At 38.2% G+C, this 21169-nt stretch overlaps 2 protein-coding genes and 1 long non-coding RNA gene across 7 annotated transcripts in view; 1 reads left to right on the top strand and 2 right to left on the bottom strand.

Moving 5' to 3' along the window:
- Positions 1 to 21169, bottom strand: part of LOC309660211 — a 385318-nt gene that overhangs the window by 58666 nt on the left and 305483 nt on the right. The gene's annotated exons all lie outside the window — the stretch shown is intronic.
- CGGBP1 (CGG triplet repeat binding protein 1) lies at positions 12631 to 19553 on the bottom strand. 2 transcript variants are annotated; one of them, XM_082460640.1, is made up of 3 exons: positions 19365 to 19553; positions 18600 to 18771; positions 12631 to 16635 (listed from the first exon to the last, which is right to left on the bottom strand). In XM_082460640.1, exon 3 carries the CDS (start codon positions 16614 to 16616, stop codon positions 16113 to 16115), a length of 504 nt encoding a protein of 167 aa, XP_082316766.1. In that variant the 5' UTR covers positions 16617 to 16635; positions 18600 to 18771; positions 19365 to 19553; the 3' UTR covers positions 12631 to 16112. The 2 variants fall into 2 exon arrangements, with proteins under 2 accessions (XP_082316766.1, XP_082316765.1); XM_082460639.1 differs by having other exon boundaries at positions 18567 to 18771; positions 19365 to 19550.
- Positions 19787 to 21169, top strand: part of ZNF654 (zinc finger protein 654) — a 91455-nt gene continuing 90072 nt past the window's right edge. For 2 of the 4 annotated variants that reach the window (XM_082460331.1, XM_082460330.1), the window contains exon 1: positions 19787 to 20060. In XM_082460331.1, coding sequence (XP_082316457.1) covers positions 19872 to 20060 — 189 coding nt within the window. In that variant the 5' untranslated portion in view covers positions 19787 to 19871. The remainder of the gene's footprint in view (positions 20061 to 21169) is intronic. The other 2 variants (XM_082460328.1, XM_082460329.1) reach the window with 2 other exon arrangements.

Raw genomic sequence — 21169 nt, 5'->3', positions numbered from 1 at the left:
TAAAAGCCTTGGATCAAGGAATATAACCAGTAGAATACTAAGCAAAAATGTGTGGAGTGAGTGAGTGTGTTTCTGTGTGTGTGTCTCTCCATCATATTACCAACCAGTTGAGTGAAAGAAAAAGTTCACTGCCCTGAAGACTTTCTAGAGGGAAATCTTCCTGGATGACAAGGCAGTATGCATCAATATTTGCTGTTACCTCTGTGGGAACACAATTCAACTCCCAAACTCCTTTTGCTTTATCATTCTTCCTTTCACTAGAGCCTTGGGTTCAGTCATCAGAGGAGGAAGAGAATAGAAGATGGCATAATAGAGATTAAAATTTGACTTCCACTCACATGCCATTGACCAGGACTCTGTCACCTGGGAAAGGAGGCTGGGAAATGCAGTCTCGCCATCTGCAGGTTTGGTGAGCAGCTAACCATTCTGTGCCACATCATCTTTTGTTTTTTGTCATATTTGTGTAGCGTCCCATGGTACCTTCGAGTATTTTGCTCTACCAAAGTCTCACAAATGCTATTATTTCCTTGGTATGTTTTACATTCACTTGCTTTTTATACTTCAAAAAATGTATTTAAAAAGAAAACCTTCAAAACTGTAATTGGAAAGCCAAAGTGAAATATCCACGAATAGAGCTTAACTATAAAAATACATGTACTAAAAACAAAAAATTATAAATGCTGAGGCATTATCAGTGCTTGCAGAAGCCTCTGAGCTGAGGTTGGTGTTTTCTTTGTTGAGAATGGGGATTATAAAAGGATAGAAAGAGGCACAGTGTATATTTGACCAATATCAAAAATTATTCTTTTCTGTTTTATTGTAATTGTAAATTCTATTTGTTCTTGATTGTAATATTGTCAAAGTTGTTCTTATTTTCTGAGCATTTGATTAATATATCATTTTCAAACTTTCAGCACAATTTTGTTGTAAGTACAGTTGTTTCAATCATACCTTGTTTTTCAAAAATCTAATTATTCTTTTAATAGAAGACTTTTATAAATTATAATAACAGATATATTTGAACTTACTCCTGCCATCTTATGTTTTGTCTTTTGCACTGCTTTTTTCCTTTTCTTTTTTTGTTCCTTTCTTGCTTTGTTTGATTGGATTTCTTTTACTAAATTTCTTTTTTATTAGTGGGATTGGAAGTTACACATCCAATTCCTGCCTTGCTGTTTGTTTGTTTGCCTGTTTATATACAAATTTATATTTTTAGCAATATCTATAGTTAATTATAGCGACATCTGAAAGTTATAATTTTAGCAATATCAAGGATTAATCTTAGCACAGTTTTAGGTTTTATTTACTTTGGGTTTTACCGCATCCCTTTATCCCAATGTCTAAATGTTATTATCATCAGGAATTTTAATGACCACATTTTTCACTCTTTTTAAGCATTATATATCAATAGTATTAAGACTTAACTGTATATTTGTGTGTTGCCCTTTCTTGTATATCACGTTTTCTGTTTTCTTATATTTAACATTTTTTTATATTTAACATTTTTCTATTATGATTCTCATGTAATTATCTCAGAGAGGTTCTGTGGGTGGTAACTTTTGACCTTTGCAAGTCAGAACATTTATTTATTTTGATCTCACATTTAAATTCTAGTTTGGATGAGTGTATACTTTTGTTTTTGAAATAGTTCATACTCAGCATTTGGAAGGTATTTCCGGAGTGTTTTCCAACACCACCAGTTTTTCCAGTGCTCACACTGACTGGGTATCCTACAAATTTAACTCAATTCTGATACTATCTACTTGGAGATAGCATTAGATCCGACCAGTTAAGGGCTCCGTCCCATAAGACTGCCACCATGTCAGAAGCCAATCACAGCCCAAGTCGTCTGTCACTTGTGTTTCTGACTGACCAACCTAACCGTATATCAAATGTTCCCACGCCCCCTCCTCAGTTCTATTAATTTGCTAGAGCAGTTCACAGAACTCAGAGAAACATTTTCTTACATTTGCCATTTAATTATAAAGGATACTATAAAGAATATAGATGAATAGCCAGATAAAGAGGTACATAGGCAAGGTCCCTCATGACTGCTTAATGCTGATAGACCACCTTCTGACCCCTTATGGTGATCTATAGGGAATTCCTTTGGGTAACACTGATTTCATCATGGTTCACTGATGGTTCTTATTTAAAAACTGACAATGGCAAATATAGTGCTGGGTATGCTATTACAACTCCTCTGTTTTTTTTCATTTTTTTTAAATTGAAGTATAATTGATTTACAATGTTGTGCCAAACTCTGCTGTACAGCAAAGTGATTCAGTTATACACATAGAGACATTCTTTTTTTTAATATTCTTTTCCATTATGGTTTATCCCAAGAGATTGGATATAGTTCCCTGTGTTATACAGTAGGACCTTGTTGGTTATTAATTCTAAATGTAATAGTTTGCATCTACCAACCCCAAACTCCCAGTCCATCCCTCTCCCTCCTCCTCTCCCCCTTGGCAACCACAAGTCTGATCTCTATGTCTGTGAGTCTGTTTCTGTTTTGTAGATAGGTTCATTTGTTGCAACTCCTTATGATGTTGTTGAGGTAGTATCTTTACCTATGGCTATTTCCGTCCAACAGGCTGAATTATAGGCTCTTAGATAAGCTTGTACTTTAGCCAAGGACAAAACTGCCAATATTTATACTGATAGAAGGTACACTTTCAGAGTAGCTCATGATTTTGGAATGTCAAGGAAGCAACATGGCTTCCTTACTTCCAGTGGAAATAAAGTTTAAAATGACCCCTATGTTCAGGAATTATTGGTTGTAATACTTTTACCTACTGCTTTGGCTATTATTAAGATTCTGGGGCATTGTAAACTTGACTCACTGGAAGCTAAGGGAAATCACCCACCTTGCTGGCATTTTTGCAAGGAATGCTGCTGTTAAAGAGACCAGAAACAGCCAAATCTCTGTCATGGTTCAAAGGCATATTTCCCCAAATGATAACTTAGAAAAACTGGCTAGAAAAGCCCAATAGTTGGCCTCAGAAAAAGAAAAGCAAGATTGGAAATCAACAACTGTTAGTTTGATAAAAAGAGAAAGCTCTGGTTTAGACCAAATAACAACCCAGTCTCACTGGAGACTCAAATTCCCACTCCTAACCACTGTACATGCATTAAATCATTGATCTATTGACAAAATGATAGCCTTCATGAATAATGTTGGTGGGGAAACATTAACAAGGCCACAAAAATGCCTACCTTTCTTACCCCACTTGTCCAAAATACAACCCAGGGAAGCCTGTTCATACTGCTCCTGGACATTTTAAACTGCCTAACAGACCATTTGAAGTCTGGCAAATGGATTTCATACAACTTCCTCTGTCTCATGGATATAAATATGTTTTAGGCTTGGTCTGTATGTTTTCACATTGGACTGAAGCCTTCTTCTGCAGACAAGCTACTGTTTCTTCTAAAGCCCTTTTGGAAAAGATTATCCTTACCTGGGGAACTCCTCTTGAACTTTTGAAGAACCCATCTTGCTGGACAGGTACTTCAAAAAGTCTATGCTGTTTGGTCAGTTTTACAATACTCTCACTATGCTTACCACCCTCAATCCTATGTTGAACACACTAATGGCATTATTAAGACCCAGTGATAAAATTTGTAGAGGCCCTCTAAAAACCTTGACCAAAATTGTTGCTGCAGTCCTTCTAAATCTCAGATTCACCTCTTTTGGAACACATTAACTCTCACCCTTTGAGATAGTCACGGGACTCCCACTGCACTTGGCTCCTGCTTCTTTTGACCTACAATTCATAGAAGGAGATAAAAGGAGAGATACTCCAATATTACAAAGGCCTGATTGCTTCTGCTAAAACTAACATGTTTTGGTAGAGCAGTCTTTTCACAGTGTGCTCTCAGGAGATGAAGACCTTAAGCATCACACCTCGCAACATGGAGATTTCATCTATTGGAAAAGGCACCTCCAGAAGAACTCTCTTCAACCTCACTATAAAGGCTTCCATCAGATACTGCCAGACTCCAAGGAATAGACTCTTGGATTTATGTAATGCACCTAAAGAAAGCACTGAACTCTGACTGAACGTGCACATAATCTGGTGACTGAAAGTAAAGATTTTCTAGAATAGAAGCAGAGGAAATCTGATGAGACAGCTTTCCAAAGTTATCTGGATCAGACCTCACCAATGTCTATGATCTTGATAACATATGGATTTTAGATAAAAAGTGCCTGAGAGATCTCCCTCCTACCCCTCCTTGTTACTCAAATGTGACTTTAATAGGTTTTCAACCTGTGCACTTTCCCTCATATGTGGGACACTACACCCAGGAAAGGTCCTTCCTGGCACTAAGGAAGAGAAGGCCACTAAAACTATAAAAACCTGATGCTTGATCAGCAATGCTTTCAGAGCAAGATCTTGATCAAAAGGGGGAAATGTTTAAAATTAATAAATAGAAACCTCAATTAAATAGAGTCTGGAGAAAAGAAGGGGGAGCTCTCACACCCTGTGACAATAGAAGAGCCCAACAGGGGGGAAGAAAGTCTACTTTTCTTTCCTGGCAGGGGCTCAGCCAATGAAAAGACATAGATTCTTTGTTTACTATGGCCCTTACAACTTCCTTTCCCCCTCTATAGAAGCATTCTCCTTCCCTTGCCCTGTGGGGACTTGTATGTAACTTGCCATGGTTGCAGACCCCAAATTGCAATTCTCTGCTGATCCTGAATGAACTCTTCTTTCCTGGAGAAATATCTGGCAGCCTATTTGTTTTCTGTCAACTCCTACCTATTTGCCAAAAGAAGGAAGACTTTACTTGGGTGATGTATTAGAGTTCTCCAAAGAAACAGAACCAGTAGGATGGATAGATAGACAGATAGATAGGTAGATAGATATAGATATAGATATAGATATAGTTATAGATATAGATACAGGTAAATAAATATAGATGTTTATCTATAACTATACATCTTACCGATACATATTATATGTATATTATATATGAAGAGATTTATTTATTATTATTATTTTTTAATATTTATTTATTTATTTGGTTGTGCTGGGTCTTAGTTGCGGCTTGCTGGCTCCTTAGTTGCAGCTCGCCTGCTCCTTAGTTGTGGCACGTAGGCTCCTTAGTTGTGGCATGTGAACTCTTAGTTGTGGCATGCATGTGGGATCTAGTTCCCTGACCAGAGATTGAACCTGGGTTCCCTGCACTGGGAGTGTGGAGTCTTAACCACTGCGCCACCAGGGAAGTCCCTGAAGAGATTTATTATAAGGAATTTGCTCATGCCACTATGGAGGCTGACAAGTTCCAAGAACTGTAGTCAGCAAGCTGGAGACCTAAGGGAGATCCTAGACAGCCAATGTTGTAGTTCCAGACCAAATATTTGCAGGCTTGAGACCCAGGAAAAACCCATGCCCCAGCTCAAGGCAGTCAAGCAAGAGGAGATTCCTTCTCAGTTAAAGGAGTATTAGCCTCTTGTTCTATTCATGCCTTCGACCGATTGGATAGGAGGACAATATGTTTTACTCATTCTACTGATTCAAATGTTAATCTCCTCCAAAAAACATTCTCACAGACAAATCCAGAATAATGTTTAACTAAATATCTGGGCACCCCATGGCGCAGTCAAGTTGGCACATAAAACTGATCATCACAAGTCCACCCCTTGTCAGCGTGGCACCCATATTCATCTCATTAAACAATACTCAAACAAAAACAATATTAAGACCACAGTTCCATCTAACATGATACAACTATCCTGTGTACAACTGAAAATGTACCAACCCCTTCCCTAGAAGAGGAGATAAAATCCTTCAGTGATGTTTACTCTTCTTCTTGATATCCTATAATTTCAATACTATGATGTAAAATTAACAGTACTTAAATACTGCAATATAACTTCAATACACCTACGTTATAAGGTAATAGGAGAGGAAAGAAGACAAAGACATATAGATACAGATAGATATATATAGATACACAAATGTATTCATAGCAGAATAAGGAGGAAATGCTCAATGACAGTTACAGTCCTTATATCTATAATTGGTCATGTGGTTGTAGCTGGTAGTTTTACTTTTCTTTCACTACCCACTCTATATTCCTTTTGCCTTTAGCAAGCACCTTGCCTTGTCATGTATCTTTACCTGGGGGGGGTGGTAATCCAAACCTTGATTCCTGAAGGGTCTGAGCCATTGGTAGTCCTTCCTGGATTGAGTTGTGGTAGCTTTCCATTGATTTTAATCACAAGGGTGGTAATACTAAGAGACGCTAAGAGATCTGTGTATTCCACACACACTCTTCATTACCTCCATTGTGGAGCAGCAGTCCAATTTCCCCTGGGTAGTCAGGATCGGTCTCTCCAGTCAGCACAGTAACTACCTTCTAGGCCTACTGATTCAGAGGCATGAGGAGTCCAAAGTGGCGGAGTGGCAGTCTTAACTTGCAGTTCAATCGAAAATCATTGTTGTGTCTCAGTGTGGAAGCATTCCTCCCTTTGGAACTAAGACCTCTAGGCCAGCAGAACATAAAGTCATGAGAACAGGAAGCACAAATTTTACTAGTGGTCACTAGGGGTAATAGAGACTGGTGCCACTCCCATTTTCACCCCATGATTCCTGTACACCAGCTACGGGAGAAGTAGCACCGTATATCGGATGTTGATTCAGACTATATACAGCCTTCTGGAGAATCTTGTCCCCACCCTGCGAGGTATAGCTGGCCTTATTAGCCATTTACCCTGATAATTACTCAGAAACAACATCTCCTATTCTTCATATTTGTTCTTGAGCTTGCTGTTTTTCTGGTTCTGCTGTGAATTCAGCAGTGGTTTTCTTCAGGATGTGGTTTTCTTCAAAGCATTTGAGCTTTGGTTTTTCTAGCTGTGTCACTTCTCAATCAGTCTAATACAAACTACAGTTGACCCTTGAACAACTCAGGAATTAGGGACACAGACCCCACCGCCACACAGTCAAAAATCCGAGTATAACTTTACAGTTGGCTCTCATATCTGAGTTTCCACATTCTTGAATTCAACCAACTGAGGATTGGATTGTGTAGTGCTGTAGTATGTATTTAGTGATAAAAATCCATGTATAAGTGAACCTACACAGTTCAAACCTGTGTTGCTCAACGGTTAACTGTGTTTTTCCATCATCTATACAGTTAATCATCCCATACAATCAATTTTTCCATCATCCAGGAATTCCTCAAGAAGTCTTATGCATTCATGAACCCTTTCTTATTTTATAATGCTACTATGAATTTCTTCTCAGAATTTAAGGGATTTGAGGCATAAAGGGAAGGAAGTGCATGTGTTTGACCTGTCTATCCAGTCTCTGGCTTTGATATTCAAACGTAGCATATTGAGATCAGAAGCAAAAGACTTCTGGTTAAAAATGGTGGATTAGCATGTATTTATCTCCTTTATCTCATAAAACTTCACTAAAATAAAAATACATGAATTAGAAATATATGTATGTATATGTGTGTGTATGTGTGTGTGTATTTAAAACTTAAGGACAAATGAAATGGAAAAAGACACATAATGTATGAGAAATTTCCTCAACCTTCAAAACATGAAGTGTAGTTGGATAGGTAATAAGTGACTGAGTGGCACAAGTACACAGAGCCAGTCAATTCACTCTACAGAACCCCTCAGAGGCTCAGCACTTGCAGGCTGCAAGGAAGCTCTTGGCATGCTCCAGGCCCACTTCCCTAGACCATACCAGTAGGCAACTATTTCCCCATCCACATCCACACCCCTAACCAAGCAAGGGATCAGAAGCTTATTCTCTGGATAATTTGAACCAGAGAAGCTCCAGGTTCAGGAAAGCCAGTGAATAAAGGGTTGTAATGAGGCACAGGGCTAACAACATGGGATTTAAAGAATTATTACATATTGAATCATAAGCTCCTATATTAATTTCCTCACACTGCTCTAACAAAGTACCACAAACCACAAATTTGGTGGCTTAAACAACATAAATGTATTGTCTCACAGTTCTACAGGCTAAAAGTCTGAGATCAAGGTGTAGGCAGGATTGGTTCCTTCTGAGGGCCGTGAGGAAGGACCTGTTCTATGTTCTATGTTCTATGTTCTATGTACCTGTTCTATGACCTGTTCTCCTAGCTTCTTATGGTTTGCTGGCAATCTCTGATATTCCTTGGCTTCTGCCACATCACCTAGAGCTTTAGCATGGCATTCTCCCTGTATGTATGTGTGTGTGTGTGTGTGTGTGTGTGTGTGTGTGTGTGTGTGTGTGTGTGTGTGTGTCTGTGTCCAAATTTCCCCTCTCACAGGCACTAGTCCTATTGGATTAGGGGCCCATCCTATTCCAATATAACTAATTACATCTGCAATGACCCTTTTTCCAAACAAGGTCATATTCTGAGGTATTGGTGGGTTAGGACTTCAAGTTACAAATTTGGTGGGGGAGGACACAATTTAACTCATAATAGCTCTCTTATTCATCCTGTTCTCAGAATTCCAGTAATTGGGTATATTATTCACATTCTTATGTTGACCAAACAAATAGACTGCCAGATACTTCTCCAGCAAAGATGGGTTTATTCAGGATCAGCAGAGAATTGCAACTTGCGGTCTGCAACCATGGCAAGCCATGTGCAGGCAAGCCATGGGCAAGTCCCCACATGGGGGAACGCTTTTATAAAGGGGAAAGGAAGTTGAGAGGGCTATCATAAACAGACCGTGGCTTTTCATTGGCTGAGTCCTTGCCAGGAAAGAATAGGAGTCTTTCTTCTTCCTGTTGAGTTCTGCCATCATCACAGGGCATGAGAGCTCCCCCTTCTGGTCTCCAGACTCTATTTGACTGAGGTTTCTGTTTATTAATTTTTTACATTTGTCCCTGTGAGTTTGAAGAAATTAAATGCACTTAGATAAAAGATTTTCAGCAACTTACTTCTGGAGTTCTTCAAAAATTGTGTTTTATTTCTGATTACCTGTTGCCTGGTCCCATTCATGCACATAGGGATTCCAATCAGCTATTTAGTTCTTAAATATGAATCAGCATCTATGAATCACTAGATACTTAAATAGTGCTTCCAATAAGGAAGAGACAGATTAAAATTAAACAGTCAGAAATAGAGGAGCCTGGAGGAAATAGAGACAGTGCAGGAGCAGAAGAAAGCTTTTAAAAAATTACAGTTGTCACAGAGATAAAAGAAAATTCTGCAATCATAAACCTAAAATGGGATGCTATGAAAAGGAAGTGTTCAGAAAACAAGAAAGAGGTCTTAGAAATCAAAAGCAGGATGGAATAAATGAAGGAGAGTAGATTATCAAAGAAATAATATAAATATAATACAAAATAATATATATTCCATTTGTTTCCCTGGAGACCTTCCTTCCCAGCCCTCTTTCCTCTTGCTCCAATATGAACCTGTTTTTCTGTAGATTCAATACAATGGTACACTTAAAAATGTGGATTAATGACTACACAGATTCTAGACATGAATTTGCTACTTACAACTCTTGTGATCTCACAGTGAGTTGATAATATTTTGTGTTAGTCAAAGGAAGGTAATAGCATTAAGAATCCACAAGGGGAGAAGATGAAGAAGCATTAGAGGAGAAAGAAGGAAATCAGGAAAGAAAGATTAAGGACAGATGGCCGTTGGTAACAGGGAAAGATTGCACCTTAATTGTTTTGTGTTACTACTATACTAAGTAGTAAAGAAACTGCTGTTGTGTCAGCAAGCAAAGTGATGTTAGGTGATCCCCCAGTAGGAAAAGAGTATTTAGAAGAGTGTACATTCCACAATAGCAACCTTCATGGAGAGGAACAGAATTAAATGACAAATGATTACCAGACATGGAGTTCCAATCCTGATATAATGCTGGTTTTCTGAAACAGGAAATTAAGGTGTTAGATAGAAAAACTACCTGATGATATTTTATGACATTTGTTTTATTCTCATTAACTGACAGATTAGGAAACACCTACAAGGTTTTAGCAGTTATTAGATTTATGTTTGTTATAGGTATTATTGAAGCATTGTGGAGTAGTACTTACAACTACTATAAAAAACTAGAAAATGTTTAGGCTATTTATAGAGTACAGGGATACTAAAGTCATAGCTTTGAAATTGACTCCCCATTACATACTTAGTAATGAATAACTTGGGGAGAAGAATAATGACTTCACTTTGTAAATATGCAACTAAATTTTATAAAGATAAGTTTTAAAGAATTCAAAAAGATGTTTTAAAATATTTGTTCAGCAATTAAAATTCTTTAATATTCTCATTAATAAAGTAGATGAATTATGTGATATTGCTGTTCTTTACAGTTTGGATATAACTACTGTGGGAGCAAGTTTCAATAAAAATATAATTCATATTTTGTGTGTGTGACACAGATAACATGTGCTTGTTGTAAGTCAACATATGGGAGTATATAAAACAAGGCAAATATTGCCCCCCCACCCCATTCAGTATCACCACTTGTCAGTAATCTTAACCATTTAGTGTGTGTTTTTCACCACATACAAACATATTGTACTTTGCATAGCACTGTTATTTTTCCTCAAAATATACTATATATATTTATAAATGTATATATAGAGAAACTTAACAACCTTGTAGGTGTCTCTTTTAATACACACTTTTAGGGCACTTGAATAATTCCATAATATTGATGTGTCATAATTTTTGGACCATTGCACTTTTGCTGGACATTCATAGTATTTGCAGTTTTTTACGATTATAATATTAAAATGAACTTCTTTTTACATATATCTTTATATATTGGCCATTTTTTTTCTGATATATTCATAAAAGTAGAATTTGTTAGATTAAAAGGAATACATAAAATTATTACTATTACTATTGAATATGTACTACATGAGCATACTAAGAAAAAAATTTTTAAAAATCAATGTGTTCTATTACATAGATTCCTTGTATGCTTAAACAGAAAAGGTTGTAGAATCTGTCATTTAATATACATACCAGCTCAGGGGTTTGGATTATGATCATCATTAGTTAATGTCTAATTGATTAGGTACACCAGTGACTATCTTGATATTCAGTATTCAATGAAGCTCTTGATGTATCATGGGCATTGCAGTAAAATGTGTGGCAGGTTCTTATTTACATTAGTCAATCCCATTGTTTAATAGAATTTAATCTGGAAATTGATAGTTTCTGTCTAACATATACTACCAGATTTTCAAAGGATGTGCACACATTTAATTTGGAAATTTTCAAATTTTATTGCTCTTCCTGTACAAAATAAGACTTGGAGAGTGTAGATGAAACCGGTGATAACTATTTTATTGGTAATTTACTAGTCTTACAAGGAATGCTTAAAGAAGTTGGCTAGGTAAGACAACAATATGTGCCCTCCCGCTCTTCTGCCCCCATCATTGTGTTAACGACAATAAATCATCTTTATTTTCTCTGATGTAGAGTAGATGTGATGGAGTGGCTAGAGTAGCCACTAGAGTAGCGTGGCTGGAGTAGCGTCAAGCACATGATAAGAACTCAGTAAGTACTAGTTGATTGCATATTATTCAAATTTAACCAAGAACTTGAGGCCATGGACTTTTAAATTATTTGATTCCAACATTTAAACAAGAGAGATCTAAGCATTCATTCTAAATAGTATGCATATAAAACAAATGAAATCAAGTAACATATTAGAGGGGTAATCAGATGGAAGTCATGTCATACGTATCAAATGCATCACATCACAAGTTTAAGTCCTATTCTACTTCCTAGTTTTAGTCTTTACTGCGCTAGGTTAGCTAGTCTGATCCCAGGAACATCTTTGCATCATGAGATACCATATTATAGGTGCGTAATACAACTCAGTTTACACACAGAAAGAAAAAAAGGAACTATTATGAGACCCAAAGGCACACACATTCAATTGGTTTACATTTAATAAAGGTTATGATGAGATTCTTTAGGAAAAATGAAGAAAAGCCTCTTGGTTTGGAGATATTAAACTGGAAACAGAAGTATTGACTAATTTCTTAAGGTCCTTTCTACCGTTTTGATTTCAGAAAAAACAAGTCAATTGCTTTATAAATTCATTAATTTTTTTCCAAATAGAAGTAAATAGAAGGAGGAATAGCTGTCCTCAAAACTATGTAAAACTAATGAGACAATTTTCCACTTATATGCATTTTCTCCCCAGTGCTGATAAGAGAATAGCAAATCTTTCAAAAACCCAATAAAACTTACAAGATGCAAGTTAGGTCCTTGTCTTCCATAATTATTCTTTCTAAAGGTAAAAAGTTACAGTATGTTTCCAATTAAAAGCACTTATTAAGCTTATTTAAATATTACCTATATAATTTTAGGGGAAAGGGGCTATCTGTAGCTATGATGTAAATTTGGTTTGACAGAATATATATGCTTTTACATTGGATATAAGGACTAATAATCTTACAAAGAGATATAACTAGTAGAAAAATAAATCTAAATTAGTAAAGTTTTATTAATCTGTTGGAATTATGAAATATATGCTATTGACCCACAAAACAAAACATGCTTTCAAAAACTTCTGAAACAATTTTTGAAATTTATTTCTAAAAGTCACAGAGACAAAACTTTAAAAGAGACACATTTATACTAAGGATACATGCGTGAGCAAAAAAAATAAGCAAGGGAATACAAAAATGAACATAGTAAAATTTTAATGAATACAGTATTCTGGATACAAGTAGAATACCACTACATAAGAACTGTATTTACCTCAAAAGTCTATGGTAGTATGGATTGAGATAAACCAGGTTTAGGATAGTCACTTCACTATTCACATTTTAATCAGTGCTGACTAGAAGCCAAAGCAACTTATTTTAGGCTAAGATTTTCAGTTAAATTATAGAATGAATCTTCTATTTAATAAACATGTTTTAAGGTGATCTGTACTCATTTAAAGGCAGCTGGGGCAAGTCAAACCACAGAGAGCCCTTACAAAGACTAAGCACCAAATGACAAATTGTTTGTGGCTTTTGTTTGGGGCCACCTTACGTTTTATTTTGTTTAAATGTGTTTTCCATTAACATTTACATACAAATTCTTTCAGGCAAAAGATTTTAACATGGAACTTTCTGCTTAGCGATCTTGCCAACTGTTACTTACAATAGTTTTTAAGCAATGAAGACTTCAGAACAATCCCAAGCCGATACTTAATTGGTTACAACTGTAAGATGCAGAACTTTTTAAGTATTGGTATTTTGGTCCCTGAAATTCAGTAGGGCCAAATGCGTTAACTGGAAGTAACATTTGTTTAAAAAAAAAAAAAAGAAAAAAAGTCTTACTCAAAGATGATAATGAATAAAATAACTATTTAGGCTCCAATACACAATCTTTCTAAATTTCCACCCTGTAAGAAATGATTATAATGTCTTTCAGGCTTGCTATATGCCCCAGAGAATCAAAAGAAACCAACAAGGAATTTAACATTTCAACAAGCTAGGAACTATTTACTGTAAGCATATAGTGAAATTCTGGAAGACATACTATCATACTTTGAGAAAACACTATTAACAGGTAAGCATGTGTTGAAGGCAGTTTATAAATGAAACATTACAAATCTTATGTTTATGCATACAACTTATAAAATAGAAAAAATGTGCTATTTTTCCCAATAGTATAGCATCACACTAACACTATATAGTTAAGATTGAGAGCTCTGTACACACGTCCACACCTCCACAGCAGCATATGCCTCTTAGACATTCTCCATTTGTTACCCAACGTATGCTAACCATGGTTTCACAGATTTGTACCAGTTTGAGCAGGCTAAGACAATCATTCTGCCTTATCTTTTTAACTATGAAGTAAAGTTAACCAGTTTCAGGGAACGAAAAGTTTCACAATCATTAAAGAAACACATTAAACCTCCACAACAGGATGGAAAACGCTTCTAAGGACATGATATAATCCTAACAGGAGGACGGATTATGCCCCTAGATATACTGGATATACAAAAAGTTAGGAGCCTGGAGAAATACATTAAGCTATATGGGACCTAAATGATCATCAAATTAGTAATAACTGCTAGAAACTCAAATGTGAATTATTGGTATTTTTCTAGTACAACGTCATCCAGTTTATTGTTTAGGACTACTCAAAGCCATCCTGCCACTATGTGTTTGCTGTTAGTGCAAATTAATGTCCAAACAATAGGGAGCAGTCTGAACACATGAAAGTCTTGAAAAAATTAGAATGATTGTATGTCTAACCTTATCTTTGTATTCTGAAAATACTGCTATAAAAATCAATTATTTTCCAAGTTTCTTAGATCTTGTACCATCTTAGATAATTCAAATTAAACATGGTTGCCTGCAAATTCTTTACTAGAGGAAGTAAAAGCAAAGTACATTTTGGTTATGTTTTGCCACTGGTTTCCTCTTGCATGTGCTTAACAAATGAGAGCACTATTCTGGGCATTAATTGTGCTACTTTAACATAACTGAACATGAGAAAAACTGGTAGCTCAAATTTTGACAAGTGATTTTTTTTTTTTTGGTGGCAGACTTATTTAAAAAAGAAAACAACAACAACAAAAAGCCCACATAAAATCTAAAATAAGATGGGCACTTTGACACCTCATACTAGGAACTTAAGTCCACCAAAAAAACTTAGACATGGAAAGCCGATTCTGAAAAACATAATATCTAATCTTTTTCTTATTCACTTTGGCTGTTTTTTAATGAAGACTTGTGGTAAAATGACTTCAAAGATAACTCCAAGTCACATAGGGCATCTTTTGTCAGTGCTTTGTAATAGAAATATACTTTATAAAGATTTTTAACTTGAATGGTTTCAAAGACTTTGACTTTTTTTAAAGCTCTACTCCAAGTTTTCAGCTGTTTAATTTTTTAAAAATATAATTTGGGTATCCAACAAAGAGGACATACCTGGGCTAAGCCACTTTAATAACCTTACAGGATAGTGGAATTCAGATAGAGATCATTTCCTGAACATGGTTGACCTTTAACAGATCTGATTATTTCCTCACCCAAACAGTTATGCAGGATACTGCCAGATCTTCATTACAAAAATCTTGCCAGTATTTTTAGACAATGGTTTACCATCTATGATTAAAAACCTTATACCACCAGAGGCAAAGCACATAAAAGTGAAAGTAAGTAAACTTGTTTCTAGTCTATCTAAATAAACTCTTATAAAATCATGTGGAAAAATTAATGCATAAAAAGTAATTTCCTTATCATCTGATCTGTCAGCCAAAAAGTAATTACTAATTCTCTGTAAAAACAGGAAACTCAATCATAAAATGTCTACCTGTTTAAATTAAAATGCCAATCTTGAAGTCTTTTAACACCATGACATAAAAAAAAAAGTTTGCAAATTCAAAATGATGCTTGAAATGAAAGCTATGGTTCGAAAATTTGTGTTTATAGTACGAGACTAAAATCGTGTCACTGCAAAATTCCCGGTGGCTTTTGGCACTGACATTAAAAGATTTTAGTCTTTTGGTCACTTGAAGCTGCTACTAATACAACAATAAGCCTTTAAAAAAAAAAAAAGGAAAAAAGTGAGGAACTGAAAGATAGTTAACTACATCATATACAAGTAAAGCATAGTCTGAAATAAACAATCATTTTCTGCTAGGAATCTGAAGATATAAGAACAGTTTCCCACCATCCCTTCCTTTTTGAGGATCCTCTAATCAGAAATAATTCCTTTAAGTTACTGTGAGTGGTATTGCCTGGCAGCAGCTTCAACTTCCTAGGCTAGTCTTCAATCCAAGTAATTAGGTAATCTCACAAGGAATAATCATACATGGCAATGGGGTAAAAAAGCAGGGCAGTTCTTCCATGCACAAACATTTCAGGAGAAAAACCATCAATTTTAAAGATAACCATCAGGTTTCAGGTATCCTAGCACACTCTAAACCCTAAGTTTTGCTTTACACCATTGGTGACTAAAATTAACAATATGTTTTGCAGTGAGGTTTCTTTTTTTGTTGTTTTTTTTGTTTTTTTTGCCTGCAACTATATATACATTGCAAAACTATTATGCATCACATGATTTAAAATGAAATAAATATAAAAATGAACCACACAATCAACACATAACTTTAATACTCCACATTATTTATCTTGATCACAATGGTGATAACCTCCTTGTCAACAATCTTGTGAGTTAAGGAGTTGATTCTCATTCTCATATCCATCAGGCAGATATGCTCTCCTCAGTTGGTCTGACTTGGGTATGGAGCCTCCATTCTTCACATGGCGAGACAGGAAAGCACGGACTGCTGGGTGATCAGCCTTCTCAAGTGGGATGTTGGCTTCCAGGCACATTTTCACAAAGTCCTGGATAACACTGACTTTCTCTGTTTGCGCAGTACTGTTGCACTGAAGCGATGCAGTTAGAGGCCTCTGCTTCTTTCTCACATTCTGCTCTTCAAATTCTGCCTTCCTCTTGGTATGAGTCTTTGACTTGAGGTGGTCACTAATGGCAGACTTGCGAACATGATTCAGAACCACATTGCAAGAAGTGCAGAAGAGTTTTCCTCCATCTTCGTGCAGCTCACCTCCAAACTCAGTGACTCGATCCAGGGGAGTCACATACAAAGCAGTCTTAGAACGGTTTCGAGCAGGTGGTGCTGTCACTACAAATCTTTCCATTCTGACTTTGAATAGGGTTCTTTCAAGACAAGAGAAACAGAGTGTTATAACAACACTTCACGAGGGAAGGAATAATAAAAAGGTAGATATAAACATTTTAAGATTAAAGGCTTCACAAAACTTAATTCCAATTAATAGACTGTGTGTCTATTAAGTCTTAACTTACCTGAGATATGTTAAGGGAAGGCAAAACCAGAGCAAGTTACTAGTAACAACTAGGTCCATTCCTTGATTTTGATGAAATTCAAATAAATTCAAAGTATGAAAAAAGAACTATCCCAGATGTCACTATCCTTTAGAAAAACCTAACTACAGGTCAACATTTATGGTATTAATTGTATTAATCTCATCCAATTTAGATATGTGTTCAAGTTTAAAAGAACTTCTTTCCCTTCACAGTTCTGGGGCAACAGATTTTAGGGAAACAACTGCAAGGAACTGTGTACAAAGTTTGTTCAAACAGGTGGGCCACTAAACTGGCGTAATTCTACATGAAGTTGAATATAATTTCCAAAATTGTTCTGAGAAGAAAGAAAGTAAAAACCAAGAAAGAACACAGGCCAAATGCAATTAAAAGCAGCAACAATGATGTTAAATTTTAAAGTCAAAATACAGAGCTCAAAGTAAGTCATTTTTTTTTAATGCATATACACCTCTACTAAGATACCTTTCCAAAAGGTGATAGACAAGCTATGTAAAGTGCTTTATCTAACACTTTTTATTCCATTAAAGAATAATATTTACATTTGCTAATATTTATTTCACTTATTTAACTATTAAGTTAGACCAAAATTAAGAACACAGTATCTTGTACATGACAGATGCTCAATCACAATTTGTTGATATGGAATAAGTGATTATCTTCACTATTTTTCCAAATATTTAACTCAGAAGCAGCTTAATAATTTCTCAATTTAACCCCAAAACAAATTTTTGTGATCATTGCCAAAATCGTAAGGTTATGGGCACTGAAAACTTGAGATAACAGAAGTTGTAAGTGATAACCATTTGTTCCCTGAGGCCATGCCATTGGATTAAGCTCTTACATTAACCTAGATATAAGAAGTTGAAATGAATTTGATAGAATTCAAGATGGAATTCTGTTCTGTTTAAATACATTAGAGAAAAATTCCCAGGTGTGCTCTGAAGAATTGTACTTTATAAGTGTAATCAGAAACAATGGAGTATTCCGTTAATCTATGCTACAGAATTCATAGCTGGTTACCATGAAATCTCTCTCAAAAGAATTTATGTATTAGACACCTGTGGACATAACCTCAGAGAAGAACTCAACATTCCACAGAAATTTTGGAAAGTATGATCAAGTTTAGGTTTTAATAAGTTTAATTCTTTTTTTTCCCATTAAAAATGTGTTTAACGCAAGGCTCTTGTGTCAAATATTATTTAGGTTATAGGTTTTCAATGGCAGGTAAGACAATTCCTGCTTACTAAATAGTGAATTACCATTACACATAGTTGTACTTTAAGTTAATGGTATGTGTTTTATAATCATATAGCAAGTCAGTCCCTATTATAATTAATGGTTCTAAGCTATTTATGAAAAACATTACATATTTGTGCCCAGTAATGCTTAAATCATTCTATTTGAAAAGTCTTCTGTCTTTGGATTTCACACTCTAAAACAATTAACATGTTCGTTATTCTTTGAAGCATAAAACGCGCAATCACTTGTGCTAATATGAAAGGCCTACACATTCCAAAATCTTTTAAGTTTTAAAGTATATTTGTGTTACTGCAGAGGTAAATATCCACCCAGTAGAGGATGCTCGAGTTTACAGAACCGAAGAACGAAAGTGTTTTCCATAGAAGTAAAGATATTTTGAACGAGTAAGTTACAAAGTTAAGAGCAGGAATTGGCCAACAAAAAAAGCAAATCATTTACTAGATAAAAATAAAACTCAACAGAAGTTTTCAAGTTTAAATGTTTACCAGATTAGTTTCCAGTTTTTTTCGTCTTGATACCTAGTAGCGAAGGGTCTCCAGCGCAAAACCAAAGACGCATGAAATCCTGGCACTTTCAGTTTGTTCAAACCCGGAGATGCCTTCGAATCAGTTTTTCAACAAGTGATGGTGTGGAAATAGTTTCTGGGCTTGCACCCTATTTTCCCTGAGGTGCTGGGAAGTCATGCCTTTACTGTAAAACACGAAAAACAAATGGAAAGAAAAAACGGGGGAGGGTGAAGGAAAAAGGGTGGATGAAAAAACGAACAAGAACGTCCACAACAGCCACCACGCAGGTGTGCTTAAAATCACTCTAAGTCCACACCACAAATTCGGATCCCAACGTTCACCCCAACTCTCCTCATCCCAGTCCCTCCACAGTGGTGCGCCCGGATCTGCACCTCCCCGGGCGCCCAAGCCCCAGGGTTCGGGAAGAGGGAAAGGCGGGGCTCGCGACGCGCCCGGCGTCTAGACTCCCTCCTCCCGCGCGGAGCCCAGCACGCCGGCGCCCCACCGCCCCTGCCCGCTAGCTGGGCAGGGCCGAGTCCCAGCTGCCGGCCGTGGGCCCGGGAACTCGACAGCCGAGTTGGCGGCAGTCTCAAGGGAGGAGGCAGCAGGCGCCTGGCGGAGGCGGCCGCTGTCAGGCTTCCCGTCCCCTCCCTCTTCCTCCCGCCGACAACGGCGCCCCGGCCCCGCCCCCGGCTCCCGCTTTGGGACGGAAGGCTCCGGGCCCAAAGCCCGCACCAACGGCCGGGCCCACCCTCGGCCTCCCTAGCTCCTTGGTACCGTAGGATCGGGGCCGCCTTGAGGGGAAGTGGACGATACGCGGCCGGAAAGAAAAGGAAGAGGAAGAAAAGGAGGTGCAATGGGGTGAAGGCGGAGGACCAGTCGCCACCGCCGCCACCGCCGTCGCCGTTGCCCGGTCGAGCCCCGCAGCGGCCGCCGTGTCCCCCGCCGAGCCCAGTCCTCCTGCGCCGCCTATGGGAGAGCTCGTAGGCGGTCCCCAGCAACCGCCGAGCAACATTGACCAACGGACCGCGGATCTATCAAACAGACGGCTGATTTGGCCAATAGTAGTGGAAGGGCGGGCATGTGCATGATTGGCAGCTAGAGTTCTCCAATGAAAACTGGGGGCGTGGGTGGGCGGAGCCGGAAGTAGAGCCAGCCGAGAGGCCCCTGTCCGGCTGGGGAGGAGGGAAGGGGGAGGGAACTAGAGGAGGAGGAGGAGGTTAGCCGAGGCAGCTACAGCGGCGGAGGCGCAGGGGCTGGTACGCGCTGGGCGGCGAGAGCCTCATGGCGGAGGAAGAGAGCGACCAAGAGGCCGAACGCCTCGGAGAAGAGCTCGTGGCCATTGTGGAGTCCCCGCCAGGCCCTCCCGGGCTTAGAGCTGCGGGCGAAGGCAGAGGCGGCGCTGGCGGCGGCAGCTGCCGTGGCGGCGGCGTCGGGATCAGCAGTCGGGATTACTGCCGACGCTTCTGTCAGGTGAGGAGCCCGTCGGCCGCCAGGACTTGTCAGCCAGGTCCTGGGCCTCCCTGCTTTTCCTGGTCTTCCCGTCTCCGAATTTGGGCTGTGTCCAGCGCTCGCGCCACCAGCCCAACAAGGAGCGTGAGGGTGAAGCTCCCCCCTCCACCTATCCGGCTTGGGGTGGGGGGCGGGGAGCGGGACGGGGATGACCTGCGCAGGTTTAGGGTTGCTGAGAAAGTGAGAGTTTGTCGGGGGTGGAGGGGCTGGAGAGAAGGAGGGCCAGCTGGCAGGAAAGCTCTGTACTGACAAGCCTCCCCTGCCCGAAACAGACCCCTTTCTGCCCGAGGGTCCCGCCTTTCTTGTGTTTCCTACCCTGTTTCTTGTCACCTCATTTGGAATCTCTGGCAACATTTCCTGCCTTCCCTTCTCCGCCCCTTGCCCCCGTATTCTCCCCTTTTCCGGAGATCGGAGGCTTGCCATCTCTCTACCGCCCCCTCTTCTGTCATCGCCACCCCTCCCCCTCTGCTAGGGTCTCCTGTCATCTCTTCACGAGACCCCGCTGGGCCGGTTCTCCAGTTGGTTTAGGCGCTGACCCACAGTGATTTAGTTACTCTTTTGGGAGGTGGGGTTAAGGCAGTGGGATTGTCATCTTTCCTTTTCTTACCCCTTTCCCCGATACACGCAAGCTCTTTTCTAATTAACTGCTAATAGAGAAAGTAGCTTTCCTGAAACTATTGCTCCAGTTACATCACCACCAATCCCCTTCCTTTAAATTAGTGTATTTTATTTAGCTTGTTAAAAAAAAAAGTGTCTGAATAGTGACAGTAAATTATTTACTTTGTCGACTGCCACTAAAATTTGATGAAGTTTAGAATGTTTGACCATAATCAAATATTAAAGCACCAAAGTACTTGTGTAGGGGTGAAATTTGTGTTATCTACATTCACATCTACATATATTTATAGTTGAAACATTTTGTTCTCTTTCACAACACTCTTACTTTGCAAACTCTTTTGGAAAAAAAATTTAACTGCTCCTTTTCCACCCCATTCCTTTATTTGTTTATTATCTTGGCTGTATAGCATTCAAGTCATGGCTCTACTACTTCTAGCTGTGTTATCTTGAAC

This window comes from Balaenoptera physalus, assembly GCF_965194825.1.
Source record: "Balaenoptera physalus genome assembly, chromosome: 4".
Taxonomy (NCBI): domain Eukaryota; kingdom Metazoa; phylum Chordata; class Mammalia; order Artiodactyla; family Balaenopteridae; genus Balaenoptera; species Balaenoptera physalus.
This window is presented reverse-complemented; position numbering and strand designations above follow the sequence as displayed.

Excerpts from the sequence above, each read along its gene's own strand:
- CGGBP1 (XM_082460640.1), bottom strand. The coding sequence starts at position 16,616 with ATGGAAAGATTTGTAGTGACAGCACCACCTGCTCGAAACCGTTCTAAG.